The 20697-nt window shown below is 44.5% G+C and overlaps 1 protein-coding gene across 1 annotated transcript in view; it reads left to right on the forward strand.

The window, feature by feature from the left end:
* TNIK (TRAF2 and NCK interacting kinase) overlaps positions 1–20697 on the forward strand; it is a 298718-nt gene that overhangs the window by 208733 nt on the left and 69288 nt on the right. The window contains exons 8-11 of the mRNA XM_087818327.1: positions 3545–3599; positions 5582–5660; positions 12121–12296; positions 16721–16787. Of these exons, the coding sequence (XP_087674453.1) occupies positions 3545–3599; positions 5582–5660; positions 12121–12296; positions 16721–16787 (377 nt within the window). The remainder of the gene's footprint in view (positions 1–3544; positions 3600–5581; positions 5661–12120; positions 12297–16720; positions 16788–20697) is intronic.

The raw sequence follows: 20697 nt of genomic DNA on the forward strand, positions 1-20697 counted from the left end.
TGCAGCTGAACATTTCCAAAAAGAGAATAACAAATAAGTTACACAATGAGAGACTGTGTTCTGGTCTGTGAAACCACTTTGCTGGTTGTGCCCATATTATTAAGCTATTGTCCGTCAAGTCTAGCTGCCCTCTGCTTTGTGATGATGGGTCTAGGACTCGGCTGTCCGCATTTCTGTCTGTCCCCCTGGCTCCTTATTAGCTCTCCCAGCAGGGGGCGACTGCAAGGCTGGAGAGGAAGGACATGCCCTTTCCTGTTTGCTTCCTGTGAACGTCCTATTTACACCTGCACCATCAGAGCTAATTCCGTGGGCACCGTTAGGTTCCAGAGCTCGTTGTCACTTCACCTGACTCCGGTGCGCTGGCTGGACTGCCAGTCAGTGATAACTGGCCCTCAGGGTCTGGCTGCACCAGGATGTTTTAAATACCCACTGTGGACACTGCATTGTGTTATGCACTTTGCACATGTTGTCTTACTGAGTTCTCATATTAACCCTGCAGTGTGGGTGTTCTCTTCACATTACCGGTGAGGAAGTGGGCTCAGGAGTTAAGCAGCTTGCCCAAGTCACCAAGCTAGTTGTGTCCAAGCTGAGTCAAACCCAGGCCTACCTGACTGCAGGGCACGAGCTCTTCCTGCCTCTCGGTGCACTCTGAGCTCTTTTCCTGTGCCACACTGCCTCTTTTTTGTGTGGTGGTTTTGGCCATCTGAAAGTGTTCTTTTCCTCACATGCTGGGCAGCCCAGCCCCAAAAGGCCTGTTATCTGGTGCTCAAGTTGCCTGCATGCCAGATGGCCCCCCACCAGCCGGAAGCCGGGTGCTTGCCTCTGCCTCCTCAGAGGCACTAGAATTTGTCTCTGCTCTGTTCGTAATGCACCCAAGACGGGGCTATTAATCATGCCACAGGGCAGGCTGCATTGCACCTCTGGAATAATGAATCACCGAGCTCCTGCCAAAATGAGTCACACCGCGGCCACGAAGGAAACTTATCTCTCCCCGACTCTCCCCATCTTGTTCCACCCTCTTCCCTTTCTCGTCTCCTGTGATCTGTCTTGCAAGTTGTAATTGGAACATTTTTCCCCGTGTTTAAGTTCTGAAGTGTTTTGGGGACTTGCTAATGCATCCAAAGGCTCGAACAAGGCCTGCCAAGCACATTTCTTGCTCTCTAGCATGGGCAGTTAGACATAGCTTATAAGCACCTCTGGGATTATATGTATGGCCAGGAATATAAATGTTCCTTTTGGAAAACAAAAGAGCCCCAGTAAAAAATGATCCTAATGATGCTGTCAGATGAGGGCTTAAAGAAGAAGTCGTTTCTGGCTGGTCGTGTGATAGGATGCAAAGGAGTCAGGATGGTGTGACCCTTGGTTTGAAGGAGCCATTCAGGAACTTGGGGACAGCCACCTAAGAGGGGATCTGAAATGTTGTGAACTGAATGAAGGAAGCATCTCTCTTCACTGACCCTACCTGTTTCCTGTGGGATAAATCCAGAATCACCTAACAACTGGGACCTCTCCATTTCCCTACTGTCAAAATATGCTGTGCGTGTATTATCAGTAAGGAACGCTTTTGACTATACCTACATTTCTAAGTCACCAGAAGCCAAAAGGCAGGCAATTCAGGGTTGGTGTGATGGCTCATTGATGTCTTTAAAACCCTGGCGGCTACATTTTTGCCCTGTCATCATTCATTTGCTGATTTATTGCCTCATGTTTGCAAGATGGATGCTGTAGCTCCAAACACCATGTTTTTCTTCAAGGCACTAAGGAGTGGGGAAGACTTGTCAGGACACCAACTGCATTTGTCACTTATTTCAGGAAAAGGAAAAGCTTTCTCAGAAGCTACCGGAAGATGTTTGCCCATGTCTCATTGGCCACCACTGTGTCACATTCTTAATTGTCATCCTTAGCTGTAGGGAAGTCTGGACAAACACATTTAGCTTTCCTATACTCATAAATGGAGGCAGCAAAGGAAATGGGGGTTGAGAATGTCTGCTGAGTTAGCCAACAAACAGTGTTTGCCACAACTAGATAGAGGGAAGTTACAGAAGATTAAATGAGACAGACAAAGGCGGCCTCACCTAATGGTAGAGGGGAAGGAAATTAATATTCTCAAGGCCACTGTGTAGCCTGTGCATATATACATGTCACAGTTACCTCTGTTGTGCAATTCAGAAAACTAAGCTCTGAGCAGTGTTGTGCACATTGTTAGATTAGGAACCTAGATTTGGCTCCACGCCTGTCTGACTTAAAAGACTGTTCATGCTGCCTCTAGGAAGTTGAGGCAAGTTTCTTAGCATTGGTTTTTGGGGTGCCTCACGGAGTCTCAGCACCTTCAGTTACCTGTAAACAAAGTAAGAATCTGTCCAGAGCAGTTGTTTTATGGATCCAGACAAGTTTCTAGAAAATAAATAAATAAAGGTGAGTAGTCAGGTCCTTCACCACAATCAAGATAACAAACATATCCGTCACCTGCAAAAGGTCCCGCTTATCCCTTACAGTCTCTCCCTCAGCCCTTCTTGTCCTCAACCCCAGGTCCTATTCCAAGAGAACCACATCTGTTTTCTGTCACTGTGGATTAGTTTGCATCTTCTAAAGTTTTATATAAATGAAATCATCTGATTTCTTCAACTTAGCATAATGCATTTAAAGCCCACCCATGTCCTAGCGTGTATTGTGACTGCATCCCTTTGTATTGCTGAGTAGTGTCCCAGTGTAAGGATATACTACAGGTTGCTCGTCCATTTGCTTGTTGGTGGGCAGTTAGAGGGTTTGCGTTCTAAGCCATTACAAATAAAGCTGCTACATTCATCCCAAGCCTTTGTATGGACGTATGTCACTCTACACCTGTAAATAAATTTTTTTTTATTTACTTAAAAAAAAATAAAAGCATACCTCCATACAGAGATTTGTGATGAATACAGCAGCTTTATTTGTAATAGCTTAGAATGCAAACCCTCCAGATGTCCACCTTTATACAGAACCACTCGATTCCTGCTCCTCTTGTAGTGATGGTTTCACAGGTGTATACATGCATCAAACCTTTGCAGATGATATACTTTAAACATGTGCAGTTAATTATATGACAGTTATACCTCAACAACAGTGTGAAAAACAGTCGAATAGCAGCAATTTCTTATGGTTCAAACAATAGACACATTTTAGTGATGTTAATTTTTTTATTGAATTTATTGGGGTGACATTGGTTAATAAAATTATATAGGTTTCCGGTGTACAACTCTGTAATCATCATCTGTATATTGTATTGCATGTTCACCACCCCGAGTAGTGGTAAATTAATTTTTAAAACCGTATACTCATTTTTCTCACGCTTATTGAAAGCTCGCTATGTGTCAGGCACCGTGAAAGGTATCATCGGTGAAACCGAATGAGGCTGTTGCCACTTTTAAGCTTCGCAGCTGAAATAGGTTTGTAAAGAGACGACTGAATGGCTTTCCCGCAGGCAGTCCTGAAGCAATTGCCGCGCTTAACCAGGTTATCCTTTGCCGACGGCATTCACGCATGTGTCTGTGCCTTCCTTCTCTTCCAGAGCGACTTGTGGTCTCTGGGAATCACCGCTATCGAGATGGCAGAAGGTGCTCCCCGTAAGTACCTTCCTCCGGGCGAAGTCGGTTGCTGGCCTGCTCGGCAGGTACCGGAGCCTCCTTGCCAGGAGCCGCAGTGGCTTTCCTCCTGCTGCACCGAGCCCTGCGTGGATTCGAGCTGGCACACTTAGAAAGCGGTCATCTCAAACCAACCAGCAATCCATTCCTTTCCGAGTGGTGTGAGGATCTTGAATTTATGAGAGGAAAAAAAGAAAAGCGACGCATACTATGGGGAGACCTGTTTTACAGATTCAGAGTGTAGTTGATTCTTGACGTGTCCGTCACCTAACATAAAACAGGGACCAACCCACACAGGCCGTAAGCTCAAACAAAAAGTAAAAGCCGATTTTCAGTGCTTGGGTTCCACAAACACTTATGCCCAGCTGTTTTCACTCCTATTAAAATACTGCTGTTTCGATTGTTAGTTTCCCCTACGTATTTCAGGCAGAGTGGCCAGGGCTCTGGCCGCCTGGAGGGCCTCTCGGATCCTTGAGATCTGGAATATTGGCAGTGCAGAGGGCCTCCCCGGCCCGTGGCGGCCGCGAGGACGCGCCTCACGGATTTCCCTGCGGGAGCTCAGCTGACCAGGGGCCCGGCTGCTGCCTTGGCACTGAGGCTGGCCTCCTAAGGGCCGCTCCCCATCGGGGATCGAGCGCAGGCTTGGCAGGGACATAGGGCAGACCCTTTCCTGAAGACACAGGATTCCCTTGTAGGTGACTTTCCCTGCTCAGTTTTCTTCCCTCGTTTCCTTAGGCTGTAGGACCATCTAGCACACTTCTGCCTACTTTTTCTCCCTCTCACCTTCACGCCAATCAGACTTGCATCGCAATCGATGACTCTCCCAGGCGTCCCTGGCTCCCTCCCTATTTCCTCTGCGGCAGAAATGTCCCCCTCTCACATTTAATAACACCTTGGTGTCTGCTTTTCAGAGGCCCCTTATCTGCATGACAGGTGGTTATGCTCATATGATTTTTTTACCTTCAAGTCACCCTAGTTTCCTTATTTCCCACCCTAGAGTTGGTAGACTTTATCTGTAGCATGATTGATTTGGAGTCTTTGTTGACAAATTTCCCTCATCCACAATGCTAATAGGCATTTATGAATCATAAAAACAATATATTACAGTCTTAGAGCCATATTATCATTCATGACGAGTAGTTGGAGGGGCTAAAAATAAGCCTCAACCCACAGAATCCTTTAGCTTCGGGGAGGATGTGTTCTTATTCTAGGCGCAAAGGACAAGATACTCCCAGATGTTTGAAAAGTAAACTAGTGAAGTATTTTGATTAAAATAAGAACGTTTGAGTGCTTTCACTATAAACGATAATGTCATGTTTACAAGTTGAGATATTTTTATAATTTTCCTGCCAGACTTCGTTTGCCTTAATCCTCTGTTCTTCCTGGGGCCAGGGAATGAAACAAAACAAAACAAAACAAAACAAAACAAAAACCCATCATAAAACCTGAAAAGACATTCAGGACATTTGGAAATACAGAGAGAAAGGTGTCTGGCCTAGCATATTATGCTCCAGAAATCTATGTAGATAACATTGGATGAGCCTTCAGTGTATAAGAAACAGACCATGGATTATCAAAAATCCTTTATTTTAACACTTAAGTTTTTACTAATTAAAAACAACTTACCATTTCCATTGCAGTCATCTTGATGTTGTTTATTTTGAATATTAGGTGGTTATTTATAGCAGAGCAAAGGTTGTTGTCCCTTCAACTTTGTTTCCTTAAACATAAAGTCAACGTAGAAATGTTACTATCCAGCTGAAACATGTTGTATTTTATGGGATGCCTGCAGTTAGCCCTCAGCTCCTGTAAGTGCTCCCCAGATGGAGGCTTTGTGGCCTCCTGAGTGCTCACTGGTTCTGCGTGGACTCGGGGCCGCTTGGCAGCACTGGCCGCACAGCCAGGACGAGCCTGGCCCGCGCTTGGCCTCTAACGGGAGCTGGCCCTGTCTTGGTCTCTTGCAGCGCTCTGCGACATGCACCCAATGCGGGCCCTCTTCCTCATCCCCCGGAACCCGGCGCCCCGGCTGAAGTCTAAGAAGTGGTGAGTTTGGTTTTACAGATCCAAGGGCAGGGTTGTCCTGGGATTCTTTTTTGGCTTAACTCAAATGCTTACGTCCTGCTGACAGGATCCAACTACATACACTAAGCCTTGGTGAGTGATTTTATATACGAGTCACTCATCTTAAGATACGTATTGAGCACTATAGCAGCCTCCCCTTATCCATGGATTCACTTTCCAAGGTTTCAGCTACCCATGGTCAACTGCTGTCCAAAAATATTAAATTTCCCCAACCACCCACATCGTCATAGCTCGATGGTCCCTGATCACCCAGGGCAGGCGGTCCTCCATGGCCCAGTGCTGCGTCACAATGCCTGCTACGTCATCCACCTCGCTTCGTCTCAGCATGTAGGCATTGTGTCATCTCCCATCATCACAAGAAGAAAAGTGAGGCCATTATAATAAGATATTTTGAGAGAGACATTCACATAACTTTCGTTGCAGTTATTGTTACAATTATTCTATTTCATTATTAGTTATTGTTAATCTCTTACTGTATCTAATTTATAAATTAAACTTTATCATAGGTATGTATGTGTGTATATATGTTTGTATAAAAAAGAACATAGTGTATATAGGGTTCCTTACTATCTGTGGTTTCAGGCATCCACTGGAGGGTCTCAGAATGCATCCCCTGTGGGGGGCTACTGTATTTGCACAGAAGATCTTTATCCCCACACCTTTAAGGTGCAAAAGGTAGTGGAACTCAGGTAATATCTCTTCTGGCAGCACAGAACCCCTCATCATAGAGGGTGATAGTTCAAAGTGTCAGCCCGTTAGATTGGCTGACTTTTCTTCTACTTTCTAAGACTAATTCTCTAAGTGGATATGCGCAGCTGGTGAGATGATTTCATGGGTCTGTGCATGAACATTTGCAATTTTTGGTTTTTCTGTTGCTTCCTCTTATGACAGGTGATACTGGCTTCCTATTTTGGGGAGTGATATAACCTTCCCATTTAATAAACTTATTCACATAAAAAAGTGACTTAAAATACTAAGTGAATTCTAGCCTGGGTGGTATAAAGGTATGGTGAAAACTGTGTCAGTAGTGTATGAGTGCCTGAAGTTTGGGAAACAGAGTTTGACAGGTTTGGCCTGGGGTTGGACTTCTGGCACGTTGTCCTTATACCAGGGTCATTGTGCCTTATCAGTCCATAACAACAATGCCTTGCTCCCTCCCTTACCCCTGTGGCTATGGTGTGTCCTTCCTGATGTGTTTTTGAACCAACCTCTGATTCCCCTTGCACAGGGGCCAATTCCTGGACCACCTGTGACCTCCTATCCTTTCCTAGAGACATATTCTGGGCAGTTAGAGCAGGAAGGGACAGATCCTTCTGCCCCCTTTCACCCCACTTCATGATCAAGCCCTTGGCTGAAGCCCTTCCTGTTTCTTACCCACCCACAGTTTCACCTTCCACTATACAGACAGCAGTCTTGATCAGAATCGGTCACCCAGGAACGGCACAGGAACCCTGGTGGAACAGACAAAGGCACACTGCACCGAGGAAGGGAAGGAGGCAGCCAGGAGGGCGACAGCCCTGGAGTTGCCAAGGCTGCGGGAAGAGAGAGCGAGAGTTGCTATTGGTAACAAGGAGGCAGGGCGTCCTCCCGCTTCTCCCTCTGGAGGGTCACTGTGGTGTGAGACGACCGTTCTCTCCCCGGCAACAGCCTTCCATTGGGCACCGGCACAGCATGTGATGGCCGGGCGCTCGGGCCCTGCGTCTTTCTTTCTCCCTGGAGCAGACTCCCGGGGAGAGGAGGCAGCTCAGTTCTGTCCCTGGAAGCAGCAGTGGCACTACAGACCCTTCTGCGAGGTTTCTGCCGGTCCTTCACGCCCAGCCTCCCCGTGGGGCCTGCTGCATACAGTGGGTTCCACTGACCCTGTTCCCTTCCCTCCCTGCCCTGCACAGGACAGACGTTTCCAGCTTCCCACAGAGGACAGTGGGCCATCCACACCTATGTTTTGTTTGAACAGCCACACGACATGTTTCAGAAATATTTGTATTAATTGCCGATTGTTAAACACCTGGTGACTGAGCATACCATTTAGATGTCTAGCCTTTTGTGCTAAGGTGAGGCAGTGCTACCCTGCCCAGGGCTCCTCTGCCCTTTTAGAAAAAGGTAAGAGATTGGCCTTCTGCCCCAGTCACCATCACTCCCCGGCTCAGAAGCTTGCCCTGTTCCCTCTTAACCTGGCCTGCACTGCCCTTTGCATGACCTATCTGGCCCTCTCCTATGGTCTTAGTTCTCAGTGTCCCCCCAAAAATCAACCCTACATCAACCTCGTTTGAGAAATACAGACTTTGTAGAAAATGGTCTGTCTTTTTTGCTTCAAATCTTTGACAGTGAGAAGTTTTTTTAAATCTTAGAGAGTGAAAGGGAGAGAAGGGAGGGAGAGAAAGAAACATTAATGTAAGAGAGAAACATTGATTGGTTGCCTTCCATACATGCCCGGATGGGGTATTGAACCCACAACCTAGGTATGTGCCCTGGCCAGGAATTGAACCTGCCATCTTTTGATGTATGGGATGACAGTCTAACCACTGAGCCACCTGGCCAGGACAAGAGAACTTTGATAATGCTGCAGAGAGCTGGTGAGTCCAGAAGCAGCGAGGAGGCCAGGCCGGTTTCATGTCATCGAGCCTCCTTACATGCCACCTTCCCTAACTCGGGAGGAAAGCCAGTTAGGAGCATGAGTCCCACGCTGCCAGCCAGAGGAAGGGCAAATAACTTTGGCTATTTGCTGGTGAGTAGGGGAAACAACAGCCCTGGTAAAGAACTTTCTCCCTCTGGAGCCTGGCTTTCATACGATGGGTGCACAGCTCCCAGCCACAGGACGCTTGGGGTGGCCCCCATTTTCCCTAATAGGGTTCCAGTTTCTAAGTGAAAATATTTAAATGCTGCAGAGTGCAGCTGACCCTTGACCCGTTAGGGGCTCCATCCCCTGTGCAGTTGAAAATTCACCTAAAACTTTTGACCCCTCTAAAAGCTTTTAACTACAGCTGTTCCTTGATATCCTTGGGGGATTGGTTCTAGGACCCCAGTGAATGCTCAGTTTCCTTGTATAAAGTGGCGTAAGTCAATGCAGACAGTCGACCCCCCCGTACCTGTGGTTGGTTGAATCCACGGATGTGAAACTCGGGGATATGGAGACCCAACTCTATACTGATTGAAAAAAATTCACCTGTAAGTGGACTCATGCAGTTCAAACCTGTGTTGCTCAAGGGTCAACGCTTTGTCTTGAAAAACCAGGTTCACAGTGATTTAAAATCGGGTTTGCTTTAATATGCTCTAGTGCTTGGGAGGAAGTGAAACATTGTGTTTATTTTCCTTTCATTTTTTTAAAGGAGAGGACCTTGTGCCACATCTAAAGAAACAAAACTCCAAATGCTCTTTTATATCCAGTTGTTCTCTACCTGAATGAGTTATCAAAAGTGTGCTGTTCTCAGTGTAATATGAACATATCACCAAAGGGGGCGCCGTTGTGGTACAGATGGGCCACGGGCTCATCACTCTAAGCCTTCAAGTCGGGTCTTTTCCAACTAGCGTTGCTGAATCTACTATTGCTGAATCATTGGAGTCATTCCAATGATTACCCAAAACTTTTAGCCTAGCTGGTTATAATGATTAATAATCTTTCAGTCATTTTTTAATTCCTTTAATACAATTTAATATATAAGCAGGGAAAACCTGGAAGGATAAAGTGCTCAGTGACACTAGTATTTTAAGAACTAGTGTCTCAGGCTCTAAGCCCCAATCATTTACATTATCTTTCCATGCCAACCCTTGGGAAATTACTATTACTAATCTTAGGCATTAAAAAAAAAAAAAAAAGACAGAACTAAATTACTGGCAGCAGAGATTCTAGCAATAAAGTTATATAAATGTACTTCAAATCCTTACGACCGCTCAGCAAATAGCCAGGTGGTGTTCAACATAGGTGGTGTTTTTAGTTTTAATTAAATGTGTAATTTAGTATATTGATTCTTTGGTCACACTAACGTAAATAAGAGACAATGAATCTTTCTTCGAAGACTTGTTGTGAGCAAGCATTAATTTCTCTTCAAACACAGTACCATTTGAGGAAGATGTGGGATACATTGCCAGCTTTGTGGTTCTGCGTGTGGGCCCACCCTTTGGGCCTAAAGTTAGCCTCTTGAATATCTCTTGAGGTTCTTTCCCACGAGGAGAGATTCTGGAGAAACAACCCTGCACTAGGCTGGTTCCATTAAACTTCTCAAACACGCTCTCATCCTGGAGATTTCTCTGACTTTTTTCAGGCATCAGTATCGGGGGATAGAAAAGACAGTCTATTAAGTCTGGGTTTGTTTTTAAATTGGGTGTGCTTTCTTTCATTTATCATCCTCTAATTAATAGTTCACCACTTTATAAAGCATGAGCACTTCCTTCTAGTTGCCAGCAGGAAAAAGAGAACTACAATTTGCATTCTTCGTGAATATGTAATAGCTTCCTGTCTGAATTTGTTTTTGTTTTCATCTTTCTGATATTGATTTTCTACCTAGAAAAGCACCATGTGGAGTTTATTTATTTCTTTAGGCAGGTTAACCTCATTCTCTTCAGTTGATTCCTTGGGAGAGCCCATTAATTCATTACAAGGTGATTCTCTTTTACAAGGTCTCTCTTAGGTGACATCACATTTGTGCCTCCTCAGATGTACCTGATCTGAGAAAGAAAGCATATCAAACACTATCCACTCTCCAAGCCCCCCTTTCTGGCCCTCAAGAACACAGACACGAAAGGAGCCCTATGACAGCTCTTATCCGGAACTCTCACCCCATAACCATTCATGCATTCACCTGTTTATCAAACATGTGAGAGCAGGTAGTGTGCTCATGATTCAGATATGACTCAAGCACATCGAGCCCTGAGGAGTCCCGTGGGGAGGAGGCGGGTCTGGGCTGAAGGACATGCACAGGGGGGTACATAGAGTGTCCGTCCTGTTGTCACTGTTTCTAGTCCAAACCTGAATCATCCTGAGGTGACCCCAAGCAGAGCAGGTTACCTTTATTTCTATGTAAAATGATTTAAAGGCTTGAACATAGACTAGAAATTTAGGGAGGAGAAAAACCGATAACTCAGCACTTTAAAGACACGGGAAAAGGTGAGACACGGCTTTGACCTAGGCAGGACTGAAGAGTGGCGCACATGCGATTGTCCTGTCCCGTTTGAATCTGGAAGAACATGCTCCCCGTGGTATTCTGTGTGGTGAGGACACCTTTCAGGCCTTACATGCACGCACACAGCACGTGCACAAGCCCCTGTGGGTAGGGCCTGCTAGGAGGCGGGGAGGCTTGCTCCTGGACCGCACGCCCGGAACTCCGGATGCTTCACAAGAGGGCGACAGAGAGCACAAAACGGATTTCCCCTGCTCTGAGCGGGGTGGGGACCCCGCGCGGGGGACCAGAGTTCTGCCAAGGCCACTGAGGGTGATGTGCTGTATTACCGACGGAACGCCTTAAAAAGGATGCTGTAGCGTGATGGGCGTAATTATTTATCATGCTGGAAAATTTCTTGGGCCTTCAGCAGGAACATGCATGCTCAATTCACGAATCATAGCTAAAGTCCGGCATGAATTTCTGCCACATCGTGGACTCACTGCCCTAATCGTTGGTGTGGCATCTCTCACCAGCTCTCCCCTGCCCCTGTGCAGCTATGGCATACGGTTGATCTTTGAGGAAATAGTACTTGTCTAGAGGGAGATAATGTGCTTCTGGGTCTGAACTTAGTCCCTTTAAAGTTAAGTTTCCAAGTCCTTGGGTTGAGAGCAAACATATACATACGCTTTGTTCTTATTAATTGGCAAGGAAAGTTGAAAAGCGATTCTGAAAGTACCAGTTTAAAAATTTGCCAAATCAAATTCACTTTGCCACAGAAGAATCTTGCTCATGTTTACAAAATGGATTCCCCTATCCAACCTTGGTTTTACCTTTCCCAGCTTGCACTGCCTGACTCATTTAGACAACGCACCTCAGTGTCCCCTGATGGATAGTGTACTCACTCCCAGCTGTAGATTTTTCCCTGATTTTATACCTCCCTGAAATGTCCTTTCCCCAGAGTGATTTCCTCCTAATTCTTGCTCTGGTTCTCTCATTCCAACAGAACTTCCAGGTTTGATTCCCAGGGGCTCTTTCTCTTTGATTCTCTTTGGTTTTCTGTGAGATATTATGTATAAAGCTGTGCAAAACATACTTTCACATATACTCACTACCATAGATCACATGAATTGTGTGTTGATGGTGATGATCCTTTGAACCCCATTGTGCCTAATAAAGGGCTAGACCTATTTTGTGATGGGTGGATCTCTGCATTGACTGATTGGACCTGTTTTCCTTCTTTTTTTCATTCTAGCATTTTAAAATATATAAGTTTTCCTTTCTTTGGATTGTCTTTCAATCTGTGGTTCATCTCTTTTGTTTGGCAGGTCAAAAAAATTCCAGTCATTTATTGAGAGCTGCTTGGTAAAGAATCACAGCCAGCGACCAGCAACAGAGCAACTGATGAAGCATCCATTTATCCGAGACCAACCTAATGAACGACAGGTCCGCATTCAGCTCAAGGACCATATCGATAGGACAAAGAAGAAGCGAGGAGAGAAAGGTTAGGAGCACATTTGTATTTCGACAAGGGAAACAAAATGTGGAGTGAGTCCTGGGCTCTCGCTGTGTTTGGAGGTAACCACAGGGATTTCAGATGGGCCTGCACTATTCTTCAGTGCGAGGGGCTGCCTCTGAGATCACAGCCCGTGGGCATCAATGGGGTGAGACTGCTGAATGGAATCTTTCATGAGAGAATAGAACTGAGAGATATTACTTTTTCCGGGCCCTGAACAAAGAGTCATGTTGAATAACACTATGAAGTGGTTTAATATGACAAGTGGCTTTCTTAATTCAAATGAATATTCATGTTTTGAAGACTAAAAATCTACAGAAGACAGACAACCTGAAAAATCTAGTTGACATTTTTCCATACTGGCAGTCTTCAACATTTAAAGTTTTTGTGCTCTGAGGCTCATTTCTAATTTAGTTATTTGGAAGTCAGAATGAATGTTCTTATAGTCCCAGTGATATAAAAGAGATTGCCAGGCTTTTTTCTTTTTAAGCTGGAAGATCATTTAATGCACTTCGTTATTTATAGATTCAAAAACTCTTATCTCTCATGGCTCTAGCTGTTATACTACACTGTTTTATCACTGCATCATTGGAAAGGACCTAAGTCCAAACTTGGGGGTCCTAGGGCTGTTTGGATAGAGACTCAAAAATTCCTTAACTAGCATCCAGACCAAGGTAAAATCTCATGTGGTCTGGGGCAGGGTTTATGACTAGTTGGGTCGGGGGGAGGGAAGGTTGAGGTATGGGAAGGCAAGGGAGAGGGGTGCCGAGGATAGACAAGTGAGTTCTCCCTGGGGGGGAAAAGGTGGGGGAAAGGGGCAGCGAAGTGGGAGGGGTGGCAGCGAGGAGGCCTGGCCAGGTGAACACTGAGTGTGCAGGGAGTGGACAGCAGAGCAGAAAGCCAGGGACCGAGGGGGGCGGGTAGTACTTGGTGATGTGCTTTCCCTCCCTTTGACCTTCCCCACCTCTCTCCTTTGCTCCTCACACCCAGAGGGAGCAGTGGAAGGAGGTAGACAGCGTAGGATGGGGGATGCTCTCTTTTTATTAGAATTTTCCTTCTTCTTTGCCTCTGAAGTTAATATGCAATGTGGCAAAGTATGAGCAGGGACCTAGGGGTGGGGTGGTGAGCAGTGTAGGAGTCAAGACTGGGCAGAGGTGAGAGTAGCAGAGGGCTCAGGAGGAGGAGACATCCTAGTGAAGGTTCAAGGGAAGAGTTCCTTCTTTGTCTTGGGGACTCAGGAAAATGTGTGATCAAGTGAGACTCAGGAGCAGGAGGTTATGAGGCTCAGCCAAAAAGGAGCCCATCTCCAGTTGTTTGTGACAGAGCAGGACAAGGTGTCAATCAGAGAAACCAAGGAGCTGGGGGCGGGGGCAGCCCAAGCTGGAGGAACCTGGCATGAAGAGAAGTAGGTAAGTGAAGGTCAAAAAGTTCAAGGACTGAGTTTTTTCAACTGTTTATGTATTAACAGTGGTCTTGGGCCACTCTGTGAAGTCATAATTTTGAAGGAAATATTTTAGGGTGGTATATCAGACATGCAACCATTAAAGGCCACCTTCTCTAAAAAGGAAATTTATTTTATTGTGGCTACGTAACGTAGGTTAAGTGCTCAGAATCTTGTTTTCAGACTCAAATTCTCAGTTCAAATTCTAGCTATACCCTTTGATAGTTATGTGAACTTCACCCCAGTTTTCTAACCTTTAAAATAGGGCTGGGTTTATAATAATAATTAGTGTTGCTTGGCATTGTTGCAGAGATTAAATGTGATCATACACATAAATCGCTTAATACAATGTCTGGCACATAGACATACTCTATAAAAATTGGCTATTGTTATTTAGACAATTCTTTATTGACCTATAATTTTTCAGTACTGTTCAGGGTTACTTTCTGAGAACTCGCAGCCTCTCTGCCTCTGACCTGTAACAATGGGTAAAGTTTGTGCCTTGGGTTGTCTTTACATTTTGTTGATAAGAACTCTAGAATGTGAGTCAGAACTCCCCATTGCATGAAAACAGACTATTTTAAATGTGTTCCTTCTCTGTAAAGTAGAAGAGAAAGACTTTTGGTAGTGGATATACTCAGGTGTTACATGGTAATTTAAGGAACCTAATTCTGATGAAGCTCAGAGCCATGAGAAGCCCTCATTTTGGTCTGCTCCCCAAGAAAGAGCACTGATCAAATGGGAGCACATTCCATTTGCTCAGTTTGACCAAATGACTTAATTTGCTCCCTTTAATACTTTTTTACTCTCAGTAGCTTTGAGACCAGCTTTGGTTGAATCAAACAATTTTTTAAATTTTATTAACTTTATTGGGGTGACATTAGTTAATAAGATAATAGTTTCAAGTGTACAATTCTGTAATGCAGCATCAGTATATTGCATTGTGTGATCACCACCCAAAGTCAAGTCTCCTTCCGTCATCATATATTTGACCTCTTTACCCCCTTCTACCTTCCCCAACCTCCAAAGAGTAACCTCTGGTAACCACCAAAGAGTCAAACAATTTTAATGTGCATTGCTTTATGGGTTTTTTTTACCTGATAGTATTTTTTTCCTTAAAATGTGTTGACACATGCTAATTTAAGCCAGTATTATAAAAGCAATCAAATCAGATTCTGGAGAAGTATTGCAATTCAGGAGCCCGATAAATGAAGGTTTTAACCTAGAGAGTAAAAATAATTGGATTAATTGGGTGCTTTTATTTCTTGCTATCATTTCCTTTAATAGATAAAATATCTGCATTTTACTATGAACTCTGCTGTTTGGAATATTAAACTTCTAATGTGGAATACTGAAACACTTTATGAACGTTCTTTACATTACATTAAGTACTCTAAATATATGAAGCCAACTTGTGATTTTAAAATATATGCTTGAAGTCATGACACTTTCGGTTTCATTTTAGTATCCCTTTAATCAATCGCTACACAGTATGTAAGCCAAGGCATCCTCAAGTTTATCATCAAATGCTCTAGTCCTCGCGTGTATCTGCTGCCCCTGGTGGTAACATAACCAAATTGCAGTTTTAGTTCCTTTTTGGTGGTGCACAAATATCTTCCAAGTTGTGATTACTAACCCACAGCTATGAAAGGATAACAGTAATGTGACACCACCCTCCCTTGCTTAAAATCAAAAGCTACTCCAAAGGTTCCCCATTTCCCACAGAAAAGTTCTCAGCATTGTTTATATAAGGATCAGCAAGCCATGTCAGACCTGCTAGCCTTTCTCACTCCATCTGCTTTTCTTACACCCAGACATGTAGCCACTCACGTCATTGCTTCCTGAATATGCCATGCACTATAATACTGTCAGCCACGGTCAGGTGGTTATGTTGCTTAGGATGCCCCCCTTTTTTTACTACTTTCAGCTGCCACCTGCGTGGAAAAGAGCCACTGACCTTCCAAGGCCCAGCTTATTTCCTCCTCAAAGAGTTCCCCTTCCCCATTATGTCCAGTGGACTTAGCTGATCCTTTCTCTGATAACTCATTGCTATTTTTGTGTACTTCTATTTAGCATATAATATGTTGGAAAGAACACTGGTTTTAAAATTGGAAAAGTTTTGTATTGAATTCTAAATCCAAATTTCAGATTTATTAATGAGATCACATTGGTTATATTACTTAACCTCCTATAATCTCAGTATCTTCATTTGAAAAATGGCTATTTTTTTAAAGGATTGTTATGAGAAATAAGAGGGAGAACATAAGTAAATTTAGTATCAAGTATGGTGACTGGCATTGGAGATATGCAACAAAGATTGGTTCCCTTTCTTCATAATTATGGGGACTCTGATTATTTATTTGTCCCTCTTGCCCATTAGATTTTGATCTCCTGCAAAGCAAGGAGTCAGAATTATTCATTATTGCATGTTAATTTACTTAACATATTATTGAATTAAATAGATGTCCCCAGTGGGCCAATCAAAACACACTTAACTGTATTTTTAATAGCACATGTTGTCAAAAGTTTCTTTCTCTTTATCAAGACACTAAAGGCAATTTGTGAGTCCATAAATCATATTAAAATTCCTACTTCAAAAATGATTAATACTATCAATAAGTTAACAGTGGGCCAATAAAAGATTCATTTAGGTGGTTCTATATTATGAATCAACACAAACTGAAAGTTGACTTTTCAATTCCTTGTCTTCATTTTCGTGTGAACACCAGGCACTGAGGGACAGAGATCTTGGGTCAGCGGGGACAGTCTTGGATATGGTTCATTCCATGTACTTGAATCTAACTAATGGGAACTTCTGGAGCTCAAGTCAGGCGGCCTGGAGCCTGTCCCAGCTCAGCATTAATGACAACTCTTTGGACCTCAGTTGACTTACATATAAAATGAGGGGATTGGGCTTTACAGAGCTGCAGCATCTTTTTTACGTACTAACCTTCTGTGAGTCTCTCTCCAGATGAGACTGAATATGAGTACAGTGGAAGTGAGGAAGAAGAGGAGGAGAATGACTCAGGAGAGCCCAGGTAGGAGAGCAAAAGCCCAGCCTTCTCATTTTCACATCCTCAATGGTGCTCGTGCGATTCACTTCCTGTTGATTTATAGGTTCATTTTTTAAGACTCTAGCATGGTGGTTTTATTTAATTTATTGCCTACAAACATGCTCATTAATTTGGGAGAATTTCCCTAGGCAGACTCAGGAAAATGTGGAAATCAGCATATTCTTTATCTTCCCCCAAGATTTATGGTCTCTATTCTAAGGCCTTGTCTCCTAACATCTGTAACGTGTAGAATGGGCAGGAGGCATTTATCTGGGTAATACAGGACTGAAAATACCTAGAACTACAACTTTCTGGGGCCTTAAGTGGTATTTTTGGACTCAAGTCATTCAATTCATTACTTCAGGAAGCCCATTCAGGCAGCCACTGTCCTTGTCACATGCCTTGGTATTTCCACCGAAGCCTAATCCAAGAAGAAACATTTTCTAAAAAATCAAATTATACTTTAGAGGTGAACCCTAAATAGAGACTTTCATACCCATTCCTGTTGTCATGTCAGACCCCAGAATCAAGTGCTGCTTTATTATCTTAAATCTCTATGTTTTGAATTTCACTTGACTTTGATTCAGACTTTCTTCTAGTCTGTGCTTATAAATCATTAACGCCAATGTGCTCATGTTGCCAGGATCTCTCTTTCATGAGAGAATTCAGCTGGCGGCAGTTCGGTGAGTCCAGGGGCAAGTCACACGCATCATGCCAGGCATGCTGGATGTGTGCAGTGAGATTTACTGGGAAAAATGCACAAGTAGAAATGTCACTGGGATATATGGGTTTTCATTCGTCAGCCATCCCAGGAGGGGACCCCAGTGCTCCAGAAAAAGGAGCAGTTCCCATACTGTTGACGTGGAGCTTTACCAGGGACAGGAACAGCTCATGGGTTCCTTTTTGGAGCTAACGCATTATCAAGCTGGATTATTGCTAAATAGGGCGGCAGTGGGCTTGCTGGTCCACCCAGTTTTTCTCTGTTCATCTGCCACAGGACTTCTCAAGGTCAAAGACTGAGAGACAATTCTTTCTTTCCAGCTGATACTTAACATCTTGGCCACCCCCAGCTTAGCTGCAGAGAGATGATGACTGTCAAGTGGTGACATGGCAAATGATCATTCTTGTGAAGCCAGGGACCAAATGCCCTGCTTTCAGAGAAGTTGTACACTATTCTTCCGAAGCTCGCCCAGGCGGTCATGTCAGTCATTCTGATTACTCTCTAGAGATCTGAAAAAACCCATTTTAACTAATGCTTGCTAAACTGCATGTTAGCAGTCACTTAGTGAGCTGACCTAGCCGTGCCTTAGCATTTCTATAATTGTAACATGTCATTATATCACATTGAAGATTATGTTCCAAGTTCTGTTTTATGGACACATCTAATTAATAATCTTCATGAAATCCTGAAAAGTAGAAAGGGACAGTGGTTATCTCATTTTGGAAATGAGGTAACAGTCCAAGGGTGGCAACCTGGTCACATACCAAGTTAATGATGGAGTCAGTAATACAGCTCAGATCACCTGACATTGATTCAACATCAATTAATATTAATGGAGCACCCTCATGTGCACATGAGGTTCCCGAAACCCCCCTGCCTTTGCCCAGAGCGTGTGGCCTACGTACATGAGCATTGTCATTTGGGGTTGGCTTTAGAGTTCTACACAAAGGCTGTAAGTTTTAGGGGAGGCTTGTTAATAGAATCCAAGCATTGTCCCTGGAATGTCATGAACGAAGGCTTTTTATGTCACGTTCTGGCAGTATCTCACATAGCACACTAACCACTCTCTGGAACAGAATGATCGCCTCATCAGCTCCCACCAAAGCGGCTCCTCCCCTTGTATTGTCCATCCCAGTTGTCACCACCATTGCCCAAGTGCCAAGACCAAACCTGCAACTCATCCTTCAGTCCACACATTAGATCCACCAATAGGTTTCATTAACTCTGTCCCCAAATGAATCTCCCAGCCTTCATCCCCACCACTCCCGCCCTAAAATCTCCACCCCAGAGCCACTGCAGTAGCAGCCAGCTCATGGCCTTGCTTGTCCTCCTACCCCCTGCAGACTGTCATCCATTCAGCAGCCGAACAAGTCAGATCATGTTACTCTCATGCTTAACCTTTCCATGTGTGGCTTCCAAGGCCGTGTGCTCTACCTCACTGCCCTCCTCTCTACCACTCTTTCTGTCATTCACTCTGCTCTGGAAAAGACCAGCTGGAGTTCAGTTACTCAAAGGGGCCACACTGTCCCCACCGCAGGCCTCTATACAGTTGACCCTTAACATGGCTTTGAACCGAGCAGGTCCACAGATACATAAGGTGGGCTGTATGCATTGATCTATGCCATTTATACAGGGGACTTGAGCATCCTTCGATTTTGGTATCTGCAAGGGGAATAGGGGGGGTCCTAGAACCAATCCCTCATGGATATAGAGTGATAACTAAGTTTTTGGGGAGTCAAAAGTTATACACAGATTTTGTACTGCACAAGGAGGGGGCCAGCGCTCCTAACCCCCATGTTGTTCAGGGGTCAGCTGTACTTGCTTTTCCTTCTGCCTGAAGGGTTCTTCCCTAACCTCTTCTTATGACTGACTCTACATCATTTGAGTCTTAGCTCAACTCTCACCTTCTCGAGAGATCTTCGCTGATTGCCCCATCCAAAGCAGAACCCTTAATTCTCGCCCCAGCACCTGCCACTGTCACTCGTAAACTATTACACTTTATCTTCTGTAGATCCAATCAATTCCTGAAGTCGTGTTATTTGTAATTATTGGTCTGTCTGCCTAATTATTTTTCTGTCTTTCCCACAAGAAGGTAACTCTAGAGAAAGAATTTGGTTACCTCCTGCTGTATCACTAGAGCCTGCTATGTAGTAGGTGCTCAATAATTATTGAATGTGTTTATTTCAAGTGAGAGCTGTCAGGAAGATTAAAAAGGCTAGGTTGGTATGAACAAATAGGAGCCATTTTCCACCTGTCTGTTTAGGCCGTCATGTCCGTAACTCTGAGTTATGTATATATAGCTGGGTGGTGAGAATGATAGCCCTCAACCACCAGTATTTTCGGTGTTCCTCTGTCCCCTTGTTCTCTCTGCCATATACGTAGATACACACATACATACATGGCCACCATTTACAGATGAGGTGGAACTGAAGCTCATGGAGCTTAAAGGGAATCTAGGAACAGTGAGCTGGGTTGAAGTCCCAGTTGCATGCACCCTCTGTGGCCAGAAGCAAACCATTTAACTTCACCTTAATGATGGTGTCGCAAGACAAGTACTGAACTCTCGGACGCAGCAGACTTGGGTTCAAGCCCTGGCCCTGTCAACCTTGGCTCCAGCACTTTCCCTCTCTGGCTTATCACATCTTCACATGAGCATCCTGCCCTTTGCCCCCTGGGGTTTGGGGACAGCAGTCAAGGAGCCGATGTGAGTGAGCATGGCCTGTACCCCTCTAAGTAAAGTAGGCACCCTCACTGCTCCTGATTAAGTTTTATTTTCTAGCTTTGTTCTTGCCTTTCTTAAACATGAAAATAAGCTGCTCTGGATCTCAGGGCTTGCACACGCACTAAAACTTCAGAAACAGATCTTTGCTTTGTCACCAGTGTGAGAGCGGTGTGGATGGTCGTGGAGAGAGGTGATGGCTCTAGGACTGTGATATCCCTCTGGGGATGTTGAGCCCATGTGCATGCCGTAGTCTCGTTGAAAGGGAGTCTGGGCACTAGCACCTTGACTCTGTTTCTTTGTTGGTAATATAATGAATGGAGGACCTAAGAGCCTATGCCTGAGCCCGTGGCCTCTTTAGCTGCAGATGGGCGAGCTATTCACCTTGGTCTCCTTCCCCAGGCCCCCGGGGCCATTGCTCTTGCCGGGTGGGGCCCTGACTGCTCTGTCCTGCC

The sequence above is a fragment of the Miniopterus natalensis genome, chromosome 6 (assembly GCF_054644295.1).
Source record: "Miniopterus natalensis isolate mMinNat1 chromosome 6, mMinNat1.hap1, whole genome shotgun sequence".
Taxonomy (NCBI): Eukaryota; Metazoa; Chordata; class Mammalia; order Chiroptera; family Miniopteridae; genus Miniopterus; species Miniopterus natalensis.